The sequence below is a fragment of the Alligator sinensis genome, unplaced genomic scaffold, assembly GCF_000455745.1.
Source record: "Alligator sinensis unplaced genomic scaffold, ASM45574v1 scaffold161_1, whole genome shotgun sequence".
Taxonomy (NCBI): Eukaryota; Metazoa; Chordata; order Crocodylia; family Alligatoridae; genus Alligator; species Alligator sinensis.
Genome location: NW_005841974.1, coordinates 798,863 through 815,966, shown reverse-complemented (window position 1 = coordinate 815,966; position 17,104 = coordinate 798,863). Strand labels below are relative to the sequence as shown.

General features: G+C 48.3%; 1 protein-coding gene across 3 annotated transcripts in view; it reads right to left on the bottom strand.

Annotated features, from left to right (window-relative positions):
- Positions 1-6,477, bottom strand: part of FAM131B (family with sequence similarity 131 member B) — a 27,148-nt gene extending 20,671 nt beyond the window's left edge. The window contains exons 1-3 of one of the 3 annotated variants that reach the window (XM_025200771.1): positions 6,373-6,476; positions 5,417-5,801; positions 4,110-4,145 (exon numbers count right to left, since the gene is read on the bottom strand). In XM_025200771.1, coding sequence (XP_025056556.1) covers positions 4,110-4,145; positions 5,417-5,434 — 54 coding nt within the window. In that variant the 5' untranslated portion in view covers positions 5,435-5,801; positions 6,373-6,476. Of the gene's footprint in view, positions 1-4,109; positions 4,146-5,416; positions 5,802-6,372 lie in introns of all 3 variants that reach the window. The other 2 variants (XM_025200770.1, XM_025200772.1) reach the window with 2 other exon arrangements.
- Between the last annotated feature and the right edge of the window lie 10,627 nt (positions 6,478-17,104).

Sequence of the window (17,104 nt, the reverse complement as noted above, 5' to 3'; positions counted from 1 at the left end):
TGTGTGTGTGGGAGTGAGTAGTGTGTGTGTGTGTGTGTGTGTGTGTGTGTGTGTGTGAGAGAAAGAGAGAGAGAGAGAGTATGTGTGTGTGAGACAGAGAGAGGAACATAGTCTGATTGATGGTAGAGGAACACATTTTGTTGATTACAGTCTGGTCCAAACATGTTCATCTTTCCAAAGTACTCCTCTTGCTCTACCCAATGCACTGAAACACCTAGTAACTGGCTTGCATTTTTTTTCTCTTTTGAGTAAGCTAGTACTGAAATTAATATGGGGTTGGACAAGGAGGACCTTCCCTGACCCCGGGAAAGAAGCAATACCTCTCCCCCATGCTGAAGTCAGATAAACCCTAATATATATCTTTTTTTCTAATAACACAGACATAAATGAGAAGTGAAGTCAATAGGATGCTTATCCCACCAACCTCCAGCAGTCAGATGTTAAAACATGGGCATACTTCCAAGTGATCGGCAAAAGGGATCTTATGTAAGTTTCAAATGCTTGAATTTGAAATATATCTATGGTACTGATACTGGGGTTCAAGACAAACTCCATCATTTGACTTTGCTAGACATGACTATTATGGTTTGCCTAACAGGGTTGCAGCTGATAGATTTGGGCTATGAACAAGCTGTGGTAAAGGAAAGAACCATGCTATCCCATGAAGTATATCCATTAGACATCCAGCCACTTGTCTCAATTCATTGGGACACTATGGAGAGACATATGCAAGCAAGAGTACAGACCCATCTAGGGTTACCATATGTCTGGGTCTTCCTGGACATGTCCTCTTTTTTGGCCCCCGGTCCTTGCATCCAGGAGGGTTTTTAAAATGCGAGCAATTATCCAGGTTTTTGCTTTGCCCCCACTTTCCCTAGGCACAAGCAGCTTGGATGTTTGGGGCTGAGAGCGGCAGGCAAGGTGCCGCACTGAATGCCGGGGGTCACATGCTCTGTGCGCGGGCCCCGGCAAGGGTGTGTATGTCTGCTGTCTGTGCCTGTGCAGGAGCTGCATGGGCAGCAGGGCTGGAGGGATGGGGGTCTCTGGGTCAGGAGTGAGGGGCACTGGCAGTCCTGAGGGGCAGGGGATGTGGCCTGGGAGTGAGGGACAGCGGCAGGGCTAGTGGGTAGGGGCTGCAGGTTGGGAGTGAGGGGCACCAGCAGTTATGGTGGGGTCAGGGCTGTGGGTTGGGAGTGAAGGGAACTGGCAGAGTGAGGGACACTGGCAGTGGTAGTGGGGGGAAGGACTGCAGGTTGTGAGTGAGGGGCACCAGCAGGGCTTGGGAGGACAGGGCTGTGGTTTGAGAGTGAGGGCACCGGCAGAGTGAGGGGTACCAGCAGTGCTGGGGGGGCAGGCCTGTGCATCAGGAGTGAGAGGCATTTGCAGAGTGAGGGGCACCGGCACTGCTGGGGGTGGCAGGGCTGTGGGTCAGGAGTGAGGGGCTGTGGGGGCCAGGGCTGTGGGTCGGGAGTGAAGGGAACTAGCAGGGTTGGGGGGACAGGGGCTTAGGAGTGAAGGACAGAGGCAGGGCAAAGGCATATCACTGCCCCACATCATATACCACCCTCCCCTTCTTCTCCTCCCACAGGAGTCCTCTTTTTTGATCTTGGAAACATGGTAATCCTAGTCACCTATCAAAGTAGGGCAATTGTAGCCAAGAGACTGACTTATGTCTTCCTTGGTTTTGACTGGCCAGATTTTATTTATGTGTATGTAACCCACACAGAATGTACAAGCCATTTTGTATTGCAAAGTGTGTTGTTGTATATCGTTTTAGTTAAATATAATTGTATTTTTTTTTTTTGCTGTGCTGTATATATCATGTTTTCTGTATTTGAGTATCTTGTTTTCTCTCCCCTGCTTGGGAAAGATGGAAAGAAGCAAGAGATACTGCATGTAAGCAGGTACTGGAGGCAAATAGTCCTTTTTGTTTAGAACTTACCCCCTGCTGTTTACTGTAAATAGCAGAGTAGGGGCAGGGGTCAGCCACATAATCAGGGAGAGATCAGACCCCTACCCTAATTGGCAGTGTTCTTTTTAAAATTAATTGGCTAATAAGAAAACCTGAAGACCTGGAAAGCGCTGACTGGAAAAGCTTAGGTGAAGCCACACCAAGTATATAGGAATTTCTCAGCTGGGACTTAGGCCTCTTTCTCCAGGGGCTGCTGAGAGCTGAAAAGCTGAACTAAGAGCTGGAGAAACGCCGCCCCCCGCCTTCACTGGAGAAGTGAGCTGAAGCTATGTGAAGGGAAAGCCTCAGGTACAGGGAGAGAAAGACTGTCTCAGGGTTTGAGACCCCTATTCCCTCCCTCTTCTTTCCCTTTTTGTTTTCCTGGGTTTTGAATAGGATAATACCATGGGGATGCTAATCCCTAGAGCAACGGTTCTGAACTGGGGGTACATGTACCCCCAGGGGGTACGTGAAGCACATGAAGCCTCATCGGGGGTACGTGAGATATATTTCATACATTGTCTAACACAGGTCGAAGGGCCTAAAAAAAATTAATTTCCCATTGAAAGGGGGTACGTGAAGCCTCACTCTAAGACCAAGGGGTATGTCAACTGAAAAAGGTTCAGAACCACTGCCCTAGGGCATGCTTACCAAGGTTGAAGCCTGGCAGTTTTATTGCCAGATTTGGGCCAGGATTAAAAGCCTGGCGTGATGTCGAGGGCCTGGGACATCTGTTGCTGTTGCAACTTCTTTTAGTTTCAGCCTAGCTCTGTGGTTGAACCCCAGCTGTATGCTTTATTGGCAGTTTTGGCTAGGATTTAAAGGCCTGGCAAATTTGGGCAGGATAATACCATGGGGATATTAATCCCTGGAACATGCTGACCAGGGTTGGAGCCTGGCAGTTTTGCTGGCAGATTTAGGCCAGGGTGAGACCTGGCACAGTTGGAGCCAGGGTGAGACCTGGCACGATTTGGCCATGGTGAGGAGCCTGACACATTTTGTTACCTAGTCCGGGCCAAGCTCACAATGGGCTGGCCCATCTTTGGGTTCTTTTGCAGTTTTCTGCCCCAGCAGAGCTGGGGATTGGCACTAGGAATTTTGGGGGTGCAGTATGCTGACCGAAGCCACAAGTCACCCCCTCAAAGCCCAGGAAGCAATGAAGGGCCCTTTGCACTTCAGAAAGATCTTCGCTTACTAGCAGCTCTCCAAGATGCAGTAAACCTCAAGGAACATCATAAGACTCTCCAGCGTGGGCCATCCTGTCCAGCCTACTGCTGAAGGGCAGGTATAGGAGTGCAGGCCCCTCAAACTGCCCTTTGAGGAGCCGCCATGTCCCAGACTGCCTGGACATGAGTGAAGCCTCCCCAAGAGGCTATAGACCAGGGGTCAGCAATGTTTTTGGGCAGAGTGCCAAAAACATCTGCAACCTCAATTTGTAAGATGTTGGCATGCCAGGGGCAGGTGGCAGGGGAGCTGCAAGGGGTCTGATGCTTGTTGTGGCAGTGCAGACCCCGGCCCTTCCCCACCCTCCACTCTGAGGCTTATGTGCCAAGCAAAATGCCTTTGCGTGCCATGCTCTGGCACCTGTGTCGGGAGTTGCCTATCCCTGCTATAGACTATGCCTTGTAGTTGGTAGTGTTTTAAATTGCATTTCATGTTTTCCTTTGTTTTCCTTGCCTTTGGTTTCTGTAATAAATCTGTCCTTCATGTTTACACTGCTTGTAAGGAGGGGGTTTTGTTTATGCAGGACACTCCAGCCAAATTCAGCGATCCCAGATGGGACTTGAGCCACAGTGAAAACTTATTGGGGACCCCAAAGTTTGAACCCAGCCCTTGTTGCTACTAACTGGTGCCCAGCAGAAGGGTTACATATATATTTATTTAAATAAATTTTTCCATAGAGGAACTGGACAACCTAGAATCCACTGGTATCCAAATAATTCCTAAAATATTAGTCCCAAATCTGTCAACAGTCACATACTACATAACAATTCCCACAATTTCAGTGACATTCAAGGCTCCAGAGACATTTCTGAAATTGTACCCATTAGTCCAGCTGGAGAGTTTGACAAGCCCAGCTAATCTATTGGCTGTGCAAATGCAAATACTTCTTTGCTGCCACCCATGAAATAGAAAAAGTTGCAGGGCTTGTACTCACATTGATACCATCCCAGGAAAAATCTGTCCGTGTTTGCTATAAAAGGGAAGAAAGACAACGTGTTAATGTAACACAGAGGTACAGTGTGTGTGACTATGTCTCTCTGTAGTGGCAGGTCCTAGAGCAGGGGTGGACAAAATGCAGCCTGTGGGCTGGATGCAGCCTGCCAGGCCATTCTATCTGGCCCGCAAGGCCCCTAAAAAATTTAGAAAATTAATACATATCTGCCCCTGGCTGCCTGTCATGTGGCCCTCAATGGCTTGCCAAAACTCATTAAGTGGCCCTTCACCTGAAATAATTGCCCACCCCTGTCCTAGAGGGTGTCAATACATGAGCAGCAAGGCTGCTCTGACGCGCTGGAATTCCAGTGCATTGGAGTAGATTTGATTAATTGTACCATGCTCCAGCAGCTTCCTGCATCTCATGTATCAGCGCCCCTACACTTAAAAATGGCAGTGGATGTGCTTAAACTAAAGCTCATTTGATGAGCTTTAGTTCAAGTGCTTCCCACTGCCATTTTTAAGCGCAGGGATGCTGATACACAAGACACAGCAGAGCTTTAATTGGAGCAGCTCTTGAACCCACTCTAATTCAAGCACCACCTCCCCCACCCCTGCAAGAATACAGGAGCCTTCTATTCATAGTTAGAGAAATTATGCTTTAACTTAAGTAATAGAGGCTTATACTTTTGGTGTTGAAGATTCCAGCTTCATTCTCTCCTGCTGATAGTGGTGTCTGCAGGTATGTGTTTACGGTTTGTTATATTAGGGATTGGAAAGATGCATAGAAGCAGAGGAGGAAATAAAACAAAATACAATAAAACAAAACAGAAGAAAACAAACAAAAAACCCACAACACAAGAGAAAGGCAAGGAGAGGGTATTTATAGGACCCCCTTGCATCTATAGTGTTTCTCAGCTGGACAGTGCAGCCTGGTACGTTTGGTTGTTTCCACAAGATGAGCTTGTGAGATTCTTATTTAAGGGAAAACTACAACTGTGCAAACTTTATATAGGAAGTGCTCTTGCCTCAGGCTCATTCAGTTAGGAGCACGAGAAACTATTTGAACGTAAATAATTATTTAACAGACAACAAAACCATTTGCTCATGAAATGGCATGATGTGTCCATATTAGCCAGCTTTCTTTGCACAAAGTAGTTACAAATGTTCCCTCCAGCCATTTTAGTGCTATCTCATTGTAGAACTCTTTAGTTTAGTGCCTTTCTCTAAAGGGACATTTGGGAAAGTTAAGGAGAGTCAATGAAAGGTGTAAGAGTCAATGCACATAAGCTGAAGTCTGTTAAATACCTGTGTGGATCCTCTCATTCAGGAGTAAGAGGGCCTTAGATCAATGTAGATTAATCTTCTTGGAGCAACCACACATGTTTTTGCTGTTCTGTAGCTTATACATATTGATTAATATTTTTAGCTGAGTTGCCTTGACTTTCATGAGCGTTCCAGGCACTGCCCAGCTTATCCTGCAGTTCTTGCTAGAGTTCCCCCAACAGGAGTTTCTGGAAGTTACACTTCCCAGTTGTAAAGGTTCTGTATCAAAATGTAATTCTTATATACTGGTATCTTGTAATGTGTGACATTGTTGGTGTTTTATGAAGTAACGTAGTACAGGTATCGAAAAAAATAATTGTGGCCTTTTATTCAACATGAAATGTTTCATGATTGCATGCAGTAGACCCTATAGAATAGAAAAATAAGATTATGAAATTACAGAGGTTGCAATAATGCAAAACAGGAAGTGACTCACTACAGGAGATACTGCATAGCAACCAAACAGCAGGGATTAAGAGAACATATCTGAAAAATATTGAAATAAAAAAACAAAGTATTTTTTCACAGCAATGTAGGTCTTTGCTGAGGGTCGTATAGGCTTTTGTCCCCAACCTTAACCAATATTCATGTAGTTCAGCTTTTAGTTCAGTGGTTATCAGACTTGGTCTGAGCATCCAACTTGGTCTGAGTATCTTCCACTCCTCTAACCATTTATGAACTGTCAGACACACTTTTCCTTGTGAAATCTTATTTAGTCTAAATTTTCAAAAATAGACCATAATTTTGGCTCAACTTTTAGTTGTCCAGCTAGAAACCAAATCTTTGACTTCAGAAAATTTGGGCCTGAAAGTCTTTAGTGCAGTTAAGATTTCTGTGCCCTTCTTAGGTGAGCCTGATAACTTCAGCCCAGTTATATGTATTCAATAAGGTTGAGACTTCCTGGTCCTCTCCCCTGTGGATACAGGGTTGGCACTCACCTCAGTGGAGGGTCGGTGGATGCTGCTTCCATGTAGAGAACTGGTGCTGTCCATATTGATTTGGTCCACATCTTTCAGTCCTTTCCAGTCCACTGCAATCACCTCATTTCCTGAAGAGACAGGAATACAGTTAGGTTAATAGACTCATAGAGTTTAAGGTCAGAACATACAATGAGATATTCTCACTGGCCCTCTCTTATCTCATCACCCACTAAATGTCACCTAATTATCCTTGTCTGGAACCAAATAATTTGTTTTCAGCTGAAGTGTATATTCCTAAAGAAAGGCATTGAGACACTATTAAAGGTGGAAAATCCACCCCTACTCTTGAGTACTCAGTTACAATGGATTATCATCCACCCTGATGTCTGTTTAAAATCTATCTGGCATGAGTTTCATTATTGGTTTTTGTTTTGTCTTTCTCTGTTAAAGAGATCTTTAGTATTTGGCCATTTTTTCACATGAAGTACTTATATTCTGTGATCAAGTTATCTTTACCCTCTATGTGACCAGCTGAGCATGACTACACTGCAAATGTAGCCATTCTAGGCAGATTATGCTCAAATATGCCATGCTGTTCCACGTGCATTACCCCCTAAGCCAGAAGCTGGGTAGCAGGGCTCTGCCTCTCAGTAGAGAGAGATTCATAGAATCAGTGGACCAGAAGGGACCTGGAAGATCATCAAGTCTGGTCCCCTGCCATAGGCAGGTGGTTAATGAGCAAAAATGAGCTCAATGTGGTGCTTATCCAGCCTCCTCTTGACCACCTTCAAGGATGGCAACCGCACCACCTCTGCCAAGAGTGTGTTCCAGGTTCTGGTTGCCCTTACAGAGAAGTTCTTCCTTATGTCCAGGCTAAATCTTCCCTCTATTAGCTTGTGACCATTCGTCCTCGTCTTCTCAGGGGGTGTCTTCCTGAAGAGTTGCTTCCCCAGATCTTGGTGCTTCCCCCTGACATCCTTGTAGGCGGCTATCAAGTCACCCCTCAGCCTCCTTTTACTCAGACTGAACAAGCCCAGCTCCCGAAGTCTCTCCTCATAAGGCCTATCCTCCAGGCCCCTGATCATGCAGGTGACCCTTCTCTGCACCCTCTCGTGCTTGTCTGTGTTCTTCTTGAAGTGCGGTGCCCAAAACTGGGCACAGTACTTCAGCTGTGGCCTCACCAATGCTGAGTAGAGGAGGAGGAGCACCTCTCTGGGCTACTGCCTAAGCTATAGTTATGGTGAAGGTTCTTCCTACCTAGATGAAGGACCCAGCACTTTTCCCTGTTGAACCTCATCTGATTCTGATCAGCCCATAAAACCAGGCTGTCTAGTAGAGCTGTGAGAAATTTCACTGGCAGTTTTGTTTCGACACTGTTTTGACTCGTTTTGAGCTTGAAACAGCAAAATCGAAATGAAACAGAGAGCTTCAAAACAGCCTCAAAACGAAACGAGGCAAGTTGAAATGTTTTGAAATTTCCAAAACATTTCGAGTTTCAAAGCTCAAGCTGGGCTTGCCTGCAGGGAAACAGAAACTAAAGTAAGGAGGGGGAGGAGAAAGAGGGAGAAGAGGGGGAAGGAGTGCTCTAATTATTGACTGTGTAGCTGGCCAGTGACTGTTGTCCTTTCCTGAAGTCCCTTCCAATCTCAGTGCTCTGGGGGAGGGATGGAAAACCTGCATAAAAGGCAGCATTGTTTGAACTATCCTGCTTTCTGCCTTGGTGTCAGTTGAGTGAGGGCGCACCTCAACACACACACAGTGTCACTGACCCATTGCCTGTCAGCAGCTAGAGGTGCAGGGCCCCAGAAGCCCCTGTATCTATTTCAACAGCTGGCAGACTTTGTGGCCACAGCATGCCTCCAGTTTTTACCCTGCTGCGTCTTAACACACACAGTGTCACCCATGTCATGAGTTTTGCTTGTCAGTAGCTTGAGGTGCAGTTTCCCCAAAACCCCTGCACCTGTCTCCTTGAAAGCTGGCAGGCTTCATTGCCTCAGCAGGGGCTATCAAGCCTACAGTTTTGACCCCACTGTGGCTTAACACATACACGTGACATGGATTTTCTGCTTTTCAAGACTTTGAGGTGCAGTTTCCCTGAAACCCCTATACCTGTCTCCTTGAAACTTGGCAGGCTTTATGCCCCCAGAAGAGGCTACCATTCCTGCAAGTTTCATCCAAATCAGGCCAGAAATGACAAAGTTATAGGCTGTTTCGAGCTTCCCCATTATAGCCTATGGGCAAAACATCGAAACAGTGTTGAAACAGCGAAACTGTTTCGATGAAACAAAACGAAACAGCAGTTTTGAATCAAAATGAAATGCTGTTGTGTCGAAATGCAAGTCAAAACAGGAAGGTACCGTTTCGCCCAGTCCTACTGTCTAGGTCATTCTGGATCCTTACCTATCCTCTGGTGTGCTTGCATTTCCCCACAGCTTGGTATCATCAGCAAACTTAATCATAGAGCATTCCACCCCTGCGTCCAAGTCATTAATGAATATGTTAAAAAGCATGGGTCCAAGCACCAATCCCTGTGAGATGCTGTCTGGGAGACAGCCATGGCAAGATGAAGCCGTCTCATCGATTACAACTCTCTGGGACCGGCCTCTAAGCCAGTTGTCCACCCACCTCACCGTAGGCTGCACCAGTTTAACTGAGAGAATTTCATGGGAGATAGAGTCAAAGGCCTTACTAAAGTCCAGGTAAATGATGTCTTCTTCATGTCTCTTGTCCAGCTGGTTAGTTACCTGGTCATAAAAGGACACCAGGTTTGTTAGGCATGATCTACCCTCCACAAAGCCATTGTGGAGGGCATGATCTACCCTCCACAGTATTGTTTCTAAATAACCTGACAGTTGCTAGCTTGCAATTAATGGCCTCCTTAACAATTTTTTCAAAAGTTTTTCCTAGGATCAAAGTCAAACTGACCAGTTTATAGTTTGCAGAGGTCATTCCTCCTCCCTTTCTTAAAGATGGGTATTACGTTAGCCCTCTTCCAATCATCCAGGACCACTCCCGTGTTCCACGACTTTTCAAATATCTTTTCCAAGGGCCCTGCTATAAGTTCAGCCGGTTCTTTTAGGACTCTTGGGTGTAGGTCATCTGGCCCAGAGGACTTGAAAACGTCTAATTGTTCTAAGAGGACCCTCACCTGGTTGGGGATGATTACTTGTTGTCTGTTGACTTCCCCATTTTCCCTGGGCCTCAGGACAGGTGAACAGCTCTTGTTAGCCTTCTGGAATACTAATGTGAAGTAGCCATTTAGGACCTCTGACTTTTCATGGGGATCTACTGTGGACTGCCCCTCCAAATTCAGTAGGGGTCCCACAGTGAAGCTTGATTTTTTTTCTTGCTCCCCATGTACCTGTAGAAGGACTTTTTGTTGTCCTTAATTTTGGATGCTAGCCTGATCTATATGCCTGCCTTGGCTTTCAGTATCATACCTGCCAACCCTGGTTATATAAGTGAACTCTTCTCGTTGCTGATCTTTCCTTCCATTGCCTATATGTATCCTTTTCCTGTTTCAAAAGGTCTCTGATCTCCCTACTGAGCCAAGTAGGTCTTTTGGCTCCCTTCCCGCTTTTTGATCTCATGGGAATGACCTCTTTTTGTGCAGAGGATTGCTGCCTTCAGGAGGCACCATTGCTCCTGGACCCCCAAATCCTCCAGTTGCTGGTCACAGAGGGCCTTACTAACTAGACTCCTGAGTTTGTTAAAGTCTGCCCTTCTGAAGTCTAGGACTTCTGTTCTACTAACTGAAATCCTAGCCTTCTGGTGGATGATGAACCTAATCAGATCATGGTCACTGTCACCCAGAGTACCACCAATCCTCAGGTCCTCTACCATGTCCTTTCCTTTGATAAGCACTAAGTCCAGAGTGGCTTCCCCCCCAGTCAGTCCTTAGACAACTTGTGACAGGAACAGGTCATCAATAGTTGCCAAGAAATCAACAGGAATCCGGGTTTTCCATTTCCTGTTGGAAAACACAGGGAAATGCGGATTTTTTTCCTTTAAAGGAGAAAAATCACAGATTTTTCTCACAAAAGGAGAAAGCTTCAGGAAACTGGGTTTTTCCTTGCAGGCTGGCAGCCTTCCAGTTTGCAAGTTGCTGCTTGAGGCTGGGGTGAAGGTGATTGGAGGCGTGAAGTGCCATGTGCGTGTATGCACCCACATGACCAGCATATAGCCAGGTAGGGTGGTGGGATCAGCCCTGGCAGCTGGATACAGGTAAGTCTATGGGGTGGGGATTGGAGGGCCAGATCCAGGAGACTGTCTAGGGGAGCTGTGCAGGGCATATGTGTGTGTGTTTGTGACAGAGGTATGTGGAGGGGGGTTGAGTGCCTACTGGCACTGGGAGGTGTCCAGGTGCTGGGGCTGTGGCGGGAGAGGAGGGTCTGAGGCTGTGCTCGGTGCTGCTGGTGAGCCTGGCTCCATGCTGTTGCTTGCAAGGCCTGGCCGGAGGCTCCTGCCCTTCCAGCAGGGGAAGCAGGTGTGGATCCTTTGGGGGTGATGGGAAGCTGTATGGCTGGGCCACCATAGGCATCCCCTTCTCCTCCCTCAAGCCCGTGGCATGGCTAGACTCATGCTGCTGCCACCCACATGAGCTGGAGCTGTTGCAGCCACAGCTGCAGCTGCAGCCACCATGCTCTGGCCTGGACAGGACGGTGGCGACCTGGAGCCCCTTGCTGTCCTGCTACCTGAGGCACAGCCTGGGCCAGAGCCGTGCTTGGCTTCATGCTGCTACTGTGGAACATGGTGCTGATCCTTACCGCTGCACCATGCCCCAGATCATGGCATGGAGCAGTGTGTAGTGCCTGAGCAACTGCCTGTGCTTCCACGTGAGGTGTGCTGCATGCATCTCATGCTGGAGGCTGTCCCTGCCATGTCCCTGCAGACCACCATTCTGTGAGTCTGTGTGGGGCTGGGAGGGGTGGTGGGAAACTGGGGACCCTCTCCAGCAGGGCTGAGATGCAGGGGGCTGCAGGTTGGAGTAAGGGGCACTAGCAGAGCTGGGGGTGGTAGTGGTGGGATGTAGGTTGGGAGTGGGAGGCACTGGCAGGGACAGGGGACTATGGGTTGGGAGTGACAGGCACCAGCATGGCTGGGGGTGGGGAGTGCAGAACTCTGGGTTGGGAGTGAGGGGCACCAGCAGGGCTGGGAGGGGGCTGTGGCTTGGGAGTTGGGGGCAACAGCATAGGCAGGGGCAGGAAACTGGCATATCAGGGCTGCTCAGCACCACAAAGTAGCTGGGGGGACAGCTGCAGCTGGACCTGTGTCCTGGTGAGCAAGGGGGACAGAAGGAGCTCTGATTTTCCATGATAAAAAAAAATCAAATCAAAGAACAAGATATGTAGGTATTTAGAATTCATTTTATTATAATGATTGAGGCACTGTTAGGCTTCCAAAGTGCTTTAAAATTGTAAATATATCTATAAAACATTGTGTTCAACTGACACATACATATATACATATAGTGGTATTTCATTTTAATTGCAGAAAAACGCAGATTTTGGTTTTTTTGAATCAGAGAATTTGGGATTTTGAAACAGAAAAAACCAGGATCCCTGATAATCAGCCTGCTTGCAGTGCCCTGCAAATGCAGTACACTGCTTCTGGTTTGGAAGGTTGGGCATGCAAAACAGCGCAGTCTGTTTGAGGGTGGTGTTGCCTGGCAAAGCAAGTCCATAATGAAGACATTCTAAATCTTTACAACCCTAAATTTTTTATGGTTCTTTTTCTATACCTTCTCCAAGTTTTTAACCCTCAAGCCTTGCAGTAGTCCATTTTACAGTAGCCTCACACTGGCAGCTCATATTCAGTTTGTTGTCTATGGTGAACCAAATCCTTTTCAGTAATTGCTTTCTAGAACATAGTCATCCATTCTTTAACTGTAGCCTACATTCTTTGTTTTAGATGTATCATCCTTTGGCTATACAAAACCGCATTTTGTGAGAATGGCCCCAGCTTCATCCTTAGCAGTCCCTTGCAGTTAAGGATGATTGTCTTCCATGATTGCCTTATCTGTGGTTCTGAAGATGACTGATAAGCAGGGATCCTAGTTTTCCCTGATAAAAAAATTGCAAATTCTCTGATAAAAACCCCAAACTCTGTAATTAAAATTAAGGGCCCACCACAGGCCCCTCCCCAGCCCTGCTGGTGCCCCTCACTCCCCAGCTACAGCCCCCTGGCCCTGCTTGTGCCTCTCACTCTCCCCCAAATCCCCTGAGCGGCTCATTCAGGGGGCATGGCTCCTGCTGCTACATGCCTCCTAGAAGGCATGGGGGGCACAGGGCAGGATGCTGCTGCAGGCTGGGCCTGGGGCTGTGCCAGGCTCTTCCTGGCGGGAGGGGGCCATTCTACACTGGGGGTGGGCAGTGGCAGTGCTGAGAGGGAAGCTAAGGGTAAGGGGGGCAATTGCAGCTACCCCAAGAGTCTCCGTAGCCCACCTGATCCCCCTCCCAGCACCGCTGCCACCTGCCCCCAGTGTAGCATGCCCCCCCGGGAGGAGCCCAGCACTGCCCTGGCCACAGCCGGCAGCAGCTGGCCACCCTTGTCCCATGCAGATTGTCCCCTGTGCCTCCCAGGACATGTGCAGCGGTGGGAGCTGCCACCCCCTCCCTGTTCCCCCGACGAGCCGTGGCTCCGTCCTGTGCCCCGCCCTGCCACAGCTGCGCAGGGCCTGGTGGGGGGGTGCAGGGGTCCTGGGGGCTCCATCCCCTCTGGCCTGGCAGCGCAGCCAAAGCTGGCCCTGCTCCGGCTACCCCACCCAGACAGCTGGGGCTGGTGAAGGGCTGGGGGCAGCACACGCGCAGACTTTTCCCCACAGACTTTCCTGCCTGGGGGGGGCGCAAGCGCTCAGCCCTCCCCCAAAATTTTTCTGTCCCTCCGCCTATGATTCCACTCCAACGGGAAGCTTGTTGATGGTCAGATGTAGCAAGAAACCAGTGAACAGGGGCTGCAAAAAAGGTAAGCAGTTTGCAGGCAGTTCACAGGTCAGTCCGCAAGTCAGTTTGTCCCCCACCTTTTTGAGGGGAGAGCCTTTCAGTTTGGTGTGAGGAAGCAGGGAAGAAGGAACCTTTTGGGACCACCAAGCAGTAAACAGGCCAGCTTCCAGGTGTGCTTGGAAGAAGAGCAGTAAGAGAGAGAAGGCAGATTAAGAGACCAAGGGAAATGGCTGGAGGACGTCACAATGGCAGAGCCACTGCTACTGCCTCTGCTTGCAGCTCTGAGGTTTCTGTCCAGGCAGGACGGCTTACCAATAAGGCTTGCTCCCAGGTCCAGGCTTGATGCTGTGGGGACTGAGGCTTGAAGGTGCCTTCCAACGACAGCCAAATCTGGGGGTGCCTGTGGTGTAACCTCCTGGTGGTGTCTCTCAGGGAACAGGCATGAGAGGTACATGAGGAAGTGGTGAGGCTCTGAAGCATCCTCCACCATGAGGAGTTCATTGATTTGATGCTGATCTCTGGAACTGTGGAGGAAGAACTGCCAAAGGCAGCGCTAGAAGAGAAAGGACATGGACTCCCAGAAGGGTAGAAGCTGGAAGCTTGTGGCCTCTGGCAGCAAGCAGAAAACTTCACCTCCACCTGCAGCAGTTTGCTGTAGAACAGATATACAGCCCTACAAACACACAGGGAGGAGTATGTTCCATTGGTGGAGGAGGATAGGTCAGGCCTCACCAAGGTGGAAAGGATCGTGACAACCGCCACCAAGCAGAAGCGATGGGTACTGGTGGTTGGAGACTCTCTTTTGCAGAGGACAGAGGGAGCCATCTGCTGACCTGACCTGTTGTCTTGGGAAGTCTGCTGCTTGTCTAGAGCCCGGACCCAAGATGTCAAGGAGGTATTACTGAGACTCATCCAGCCCCCCGACTCCTAACCTCATGCTGCTCATCCATGTGGGCACCAATGGTACTGCCAGGGGAGACCCTGAGCAGATCAAAAGTGACTACAGTACTCAGAGTGCAAGGGTGAAGGAGTCTGGGGCTTAGGTTGTGTTCTCTTCAGTCCTTCTGGTCCAGGAAAAGGGCCCTGGCAGGAACAGGTGCATCCTGCAGATCAATACCTGGCTGTGCAGGTGGTGTTGCCAGCAAGGCTTTGGCTTCTTCGACCATGGGATGTTGTTTCAAGAAGAAGGATTGCTGGGAAGAGATGGGATTCACCTGACAAAGAGAGGGAAGAGCATCTTTGCAGACAGGCTTGATAACTTAGTGAGGAGGGCTTTAAACTAGGTTTGTGGCCGGGGGGGGACCAGACACCCGAGGTAAGTAGGGAATCGGGAGATCTGGAGGAAGAGCAAACAGGAGAGAGCAACAGGGGAAGTGTTCTCATTCTTCCTGAGAAATCAGGGCAATCGACTAGTTACCTCGGGTGCCTGTATACAAATGCACAGAGCCTGGGAAACAAGCAGGAAGAACTGGAAGTCCTTGCACAGTTACAGAACTATGATGCGAGTGGAATAACAGAGACTTGGTGGGATAGCTCGCATGACTGGAGCATTGTCATGAGTGGGTACAAACTGTTCAGGATGGAGAGGTCAGGGAGAAAAGGAAGAGGAGTTGCACTTTATGTAAAAGAGCCATGATTGCTCAGAGCTCCAGTATGAAACTGGAGATAGACCTGTTGAAAGTCTCTGAGTTAAGGTTAGAAGGGAGAGAAACAAGGGTGATGTTGTAGTGAATGTCTGCTATAGACCACCAGGTCAGAAGGAAGAGGTAGATTAGGCTTTCTTCAAACAGGTAGTGAAAGTTTCCCAATCGCAAGTCCTGGTTCTCATGGGGGACTTCAATCACCCTGACATCTGCTTGGAGGGCAATACTGTACAGCAGTGCACAGGCAATCCAAGAAGTTTCTGGAGAGTTTTGGGAACTTCTTGGTGCAAATGCTGGAGCAATCAACTAGAAGCCATGCTCCTCTTGACTTCCTCCTCTCAAACCTTGGTGAGGAATGTAGTATGGCAACTTGGGCAGCAGTAGATGGCAACTTGGGCAGCAGTGACCACAAGATGATTAAGTTCAGGATCCTGAGGAAAGGAAGGATGGAGAGCAGCAAAGTAAGGACCCTGGCCTTCAGAAAAGCAGACTTCAACTCACTCAGGGAACTCATGGGCAGGATTCCCTGGGAAGCCAGTCTGAGGGGGAGAGGAGTCTAGGAGAACTGGCTGTATTTTAAAGAAGCCTTACTGAGAGCAGGAACAAACCATCCCGATGCTCAGGAAGACTAGCAAGTATGGCAGAAGACTAGCTTCGTTTAGCAGGGAACTCTTCAGAAAAATTAGTCACAAAAAGGGTCACAAAAAGGAAGCTTATAAGAAGTGCAAACTTGGACAAATATCTAGGGAGGTGTATGAGAGCATTGCTCAGGCATGCGGGGATGAAGACAGAAAGGCCAAAGCAGAATTGGAGTTGCAGCTATTAAGGGATGTGAAGGGTAACAGGAAGGGTTTCTACAAGTATGTCAGCAGCAAGAAGAGGGTCAGGGAAAGTGTGGGTCCCTTACTGAATCAGGGAGGGAACCTTGTGACAGAGGATGCAGAAAAGGCTGAAGTGCTCAATGCCTTCTTTGCCTAAGTCTTCACAGCCAAGGTCAGCTGGCAGCACAGTTTGGGGAGAAGGGGAGCAGCCAGCAGTGGTGAAAGAAGAGTGTACGGACTATTTAGAAAAGCTGGATATATACAAAGCATATATATGGATGCACCCATGGATGCTGAGGGAGTTGGCTGATGAGATTGCAGAGCCACTGGCCATCATCTTTGAAAACTCATAGTTATGAGGAGAGGTCCCAGATGACTGGAAAAGGGCAAACATAATGCCCACATTTAGCCCATATTTTAAAAAAGGAAAAAACGGAGGATCCAAGGAACTACAGACTAATCGGCCTCACTTCAGTCCCTGGAAAAATCATAGATAAGATCCTCAAGGAACCCATTTCTAAGCACTTGGAAGAGAAGAAGGCGATTAGGAACAGTCAGCATGGGTTAACCGATGGCCTGACCAACATCACTGCCTTTTATGCTGAGATTACTGGATCCATGGATGTGGGGAGACCAGTGGATATGGTATACCTTGATTTTAGCAAGGCTATTGATACAATCTCCCACAACATTCTCGCAGGCAAGCTAAGGAAGTACAGACTGAATGAATAAACTGTAAGGTGGAGAGAAACCTGGCTGGAGCATCAGGTTCAGAGAGTAGTAAGCAATGGCTTGATGTCTAGTTGGCAGCCAGTATTAAGTGGAGTGCCCCAGGAGTCAGTCCTGGGGCTGGTTTTGTTCAATGTCTTTATCAATGACCTAGAAGATGGCATAGAGTGCATCCTCAGCAAATATGCACATGACACCAAGCTGTGGGGAGTAGCAGATATGCTGGAGGGTAGGGCTAGGATTTGGAGTGACCTAGACAAATTGGAGGATTGGGCCAAAAGGAAACTTGTGAGGTCAACAAGGACAAGTGCCAAGTCCTGCATTTAGGATGGAGCAATCCCATGCAATAGTACAGGCTGGGGGCTGACTGTTTGGGCAGCAACTCTGCAGAAAAGGACCTAGGGTTTACTGTGGACAATAAGCTGAATATAAGCCAACAGCATGACCTTGATGCAAAGAAGGCTAACGGCATACTGGACTGCATTGATAGGAGTGTTGCCAGCAGGTTAAGGGAAGTGATTATTCCTCTATATTCAGCACTGGTGAGGCCACATCTGGAGTACTGTGTTCAGTTTTGAGCCCCCCACTACAGAAAGAATGGGGACAAATTGGAAAG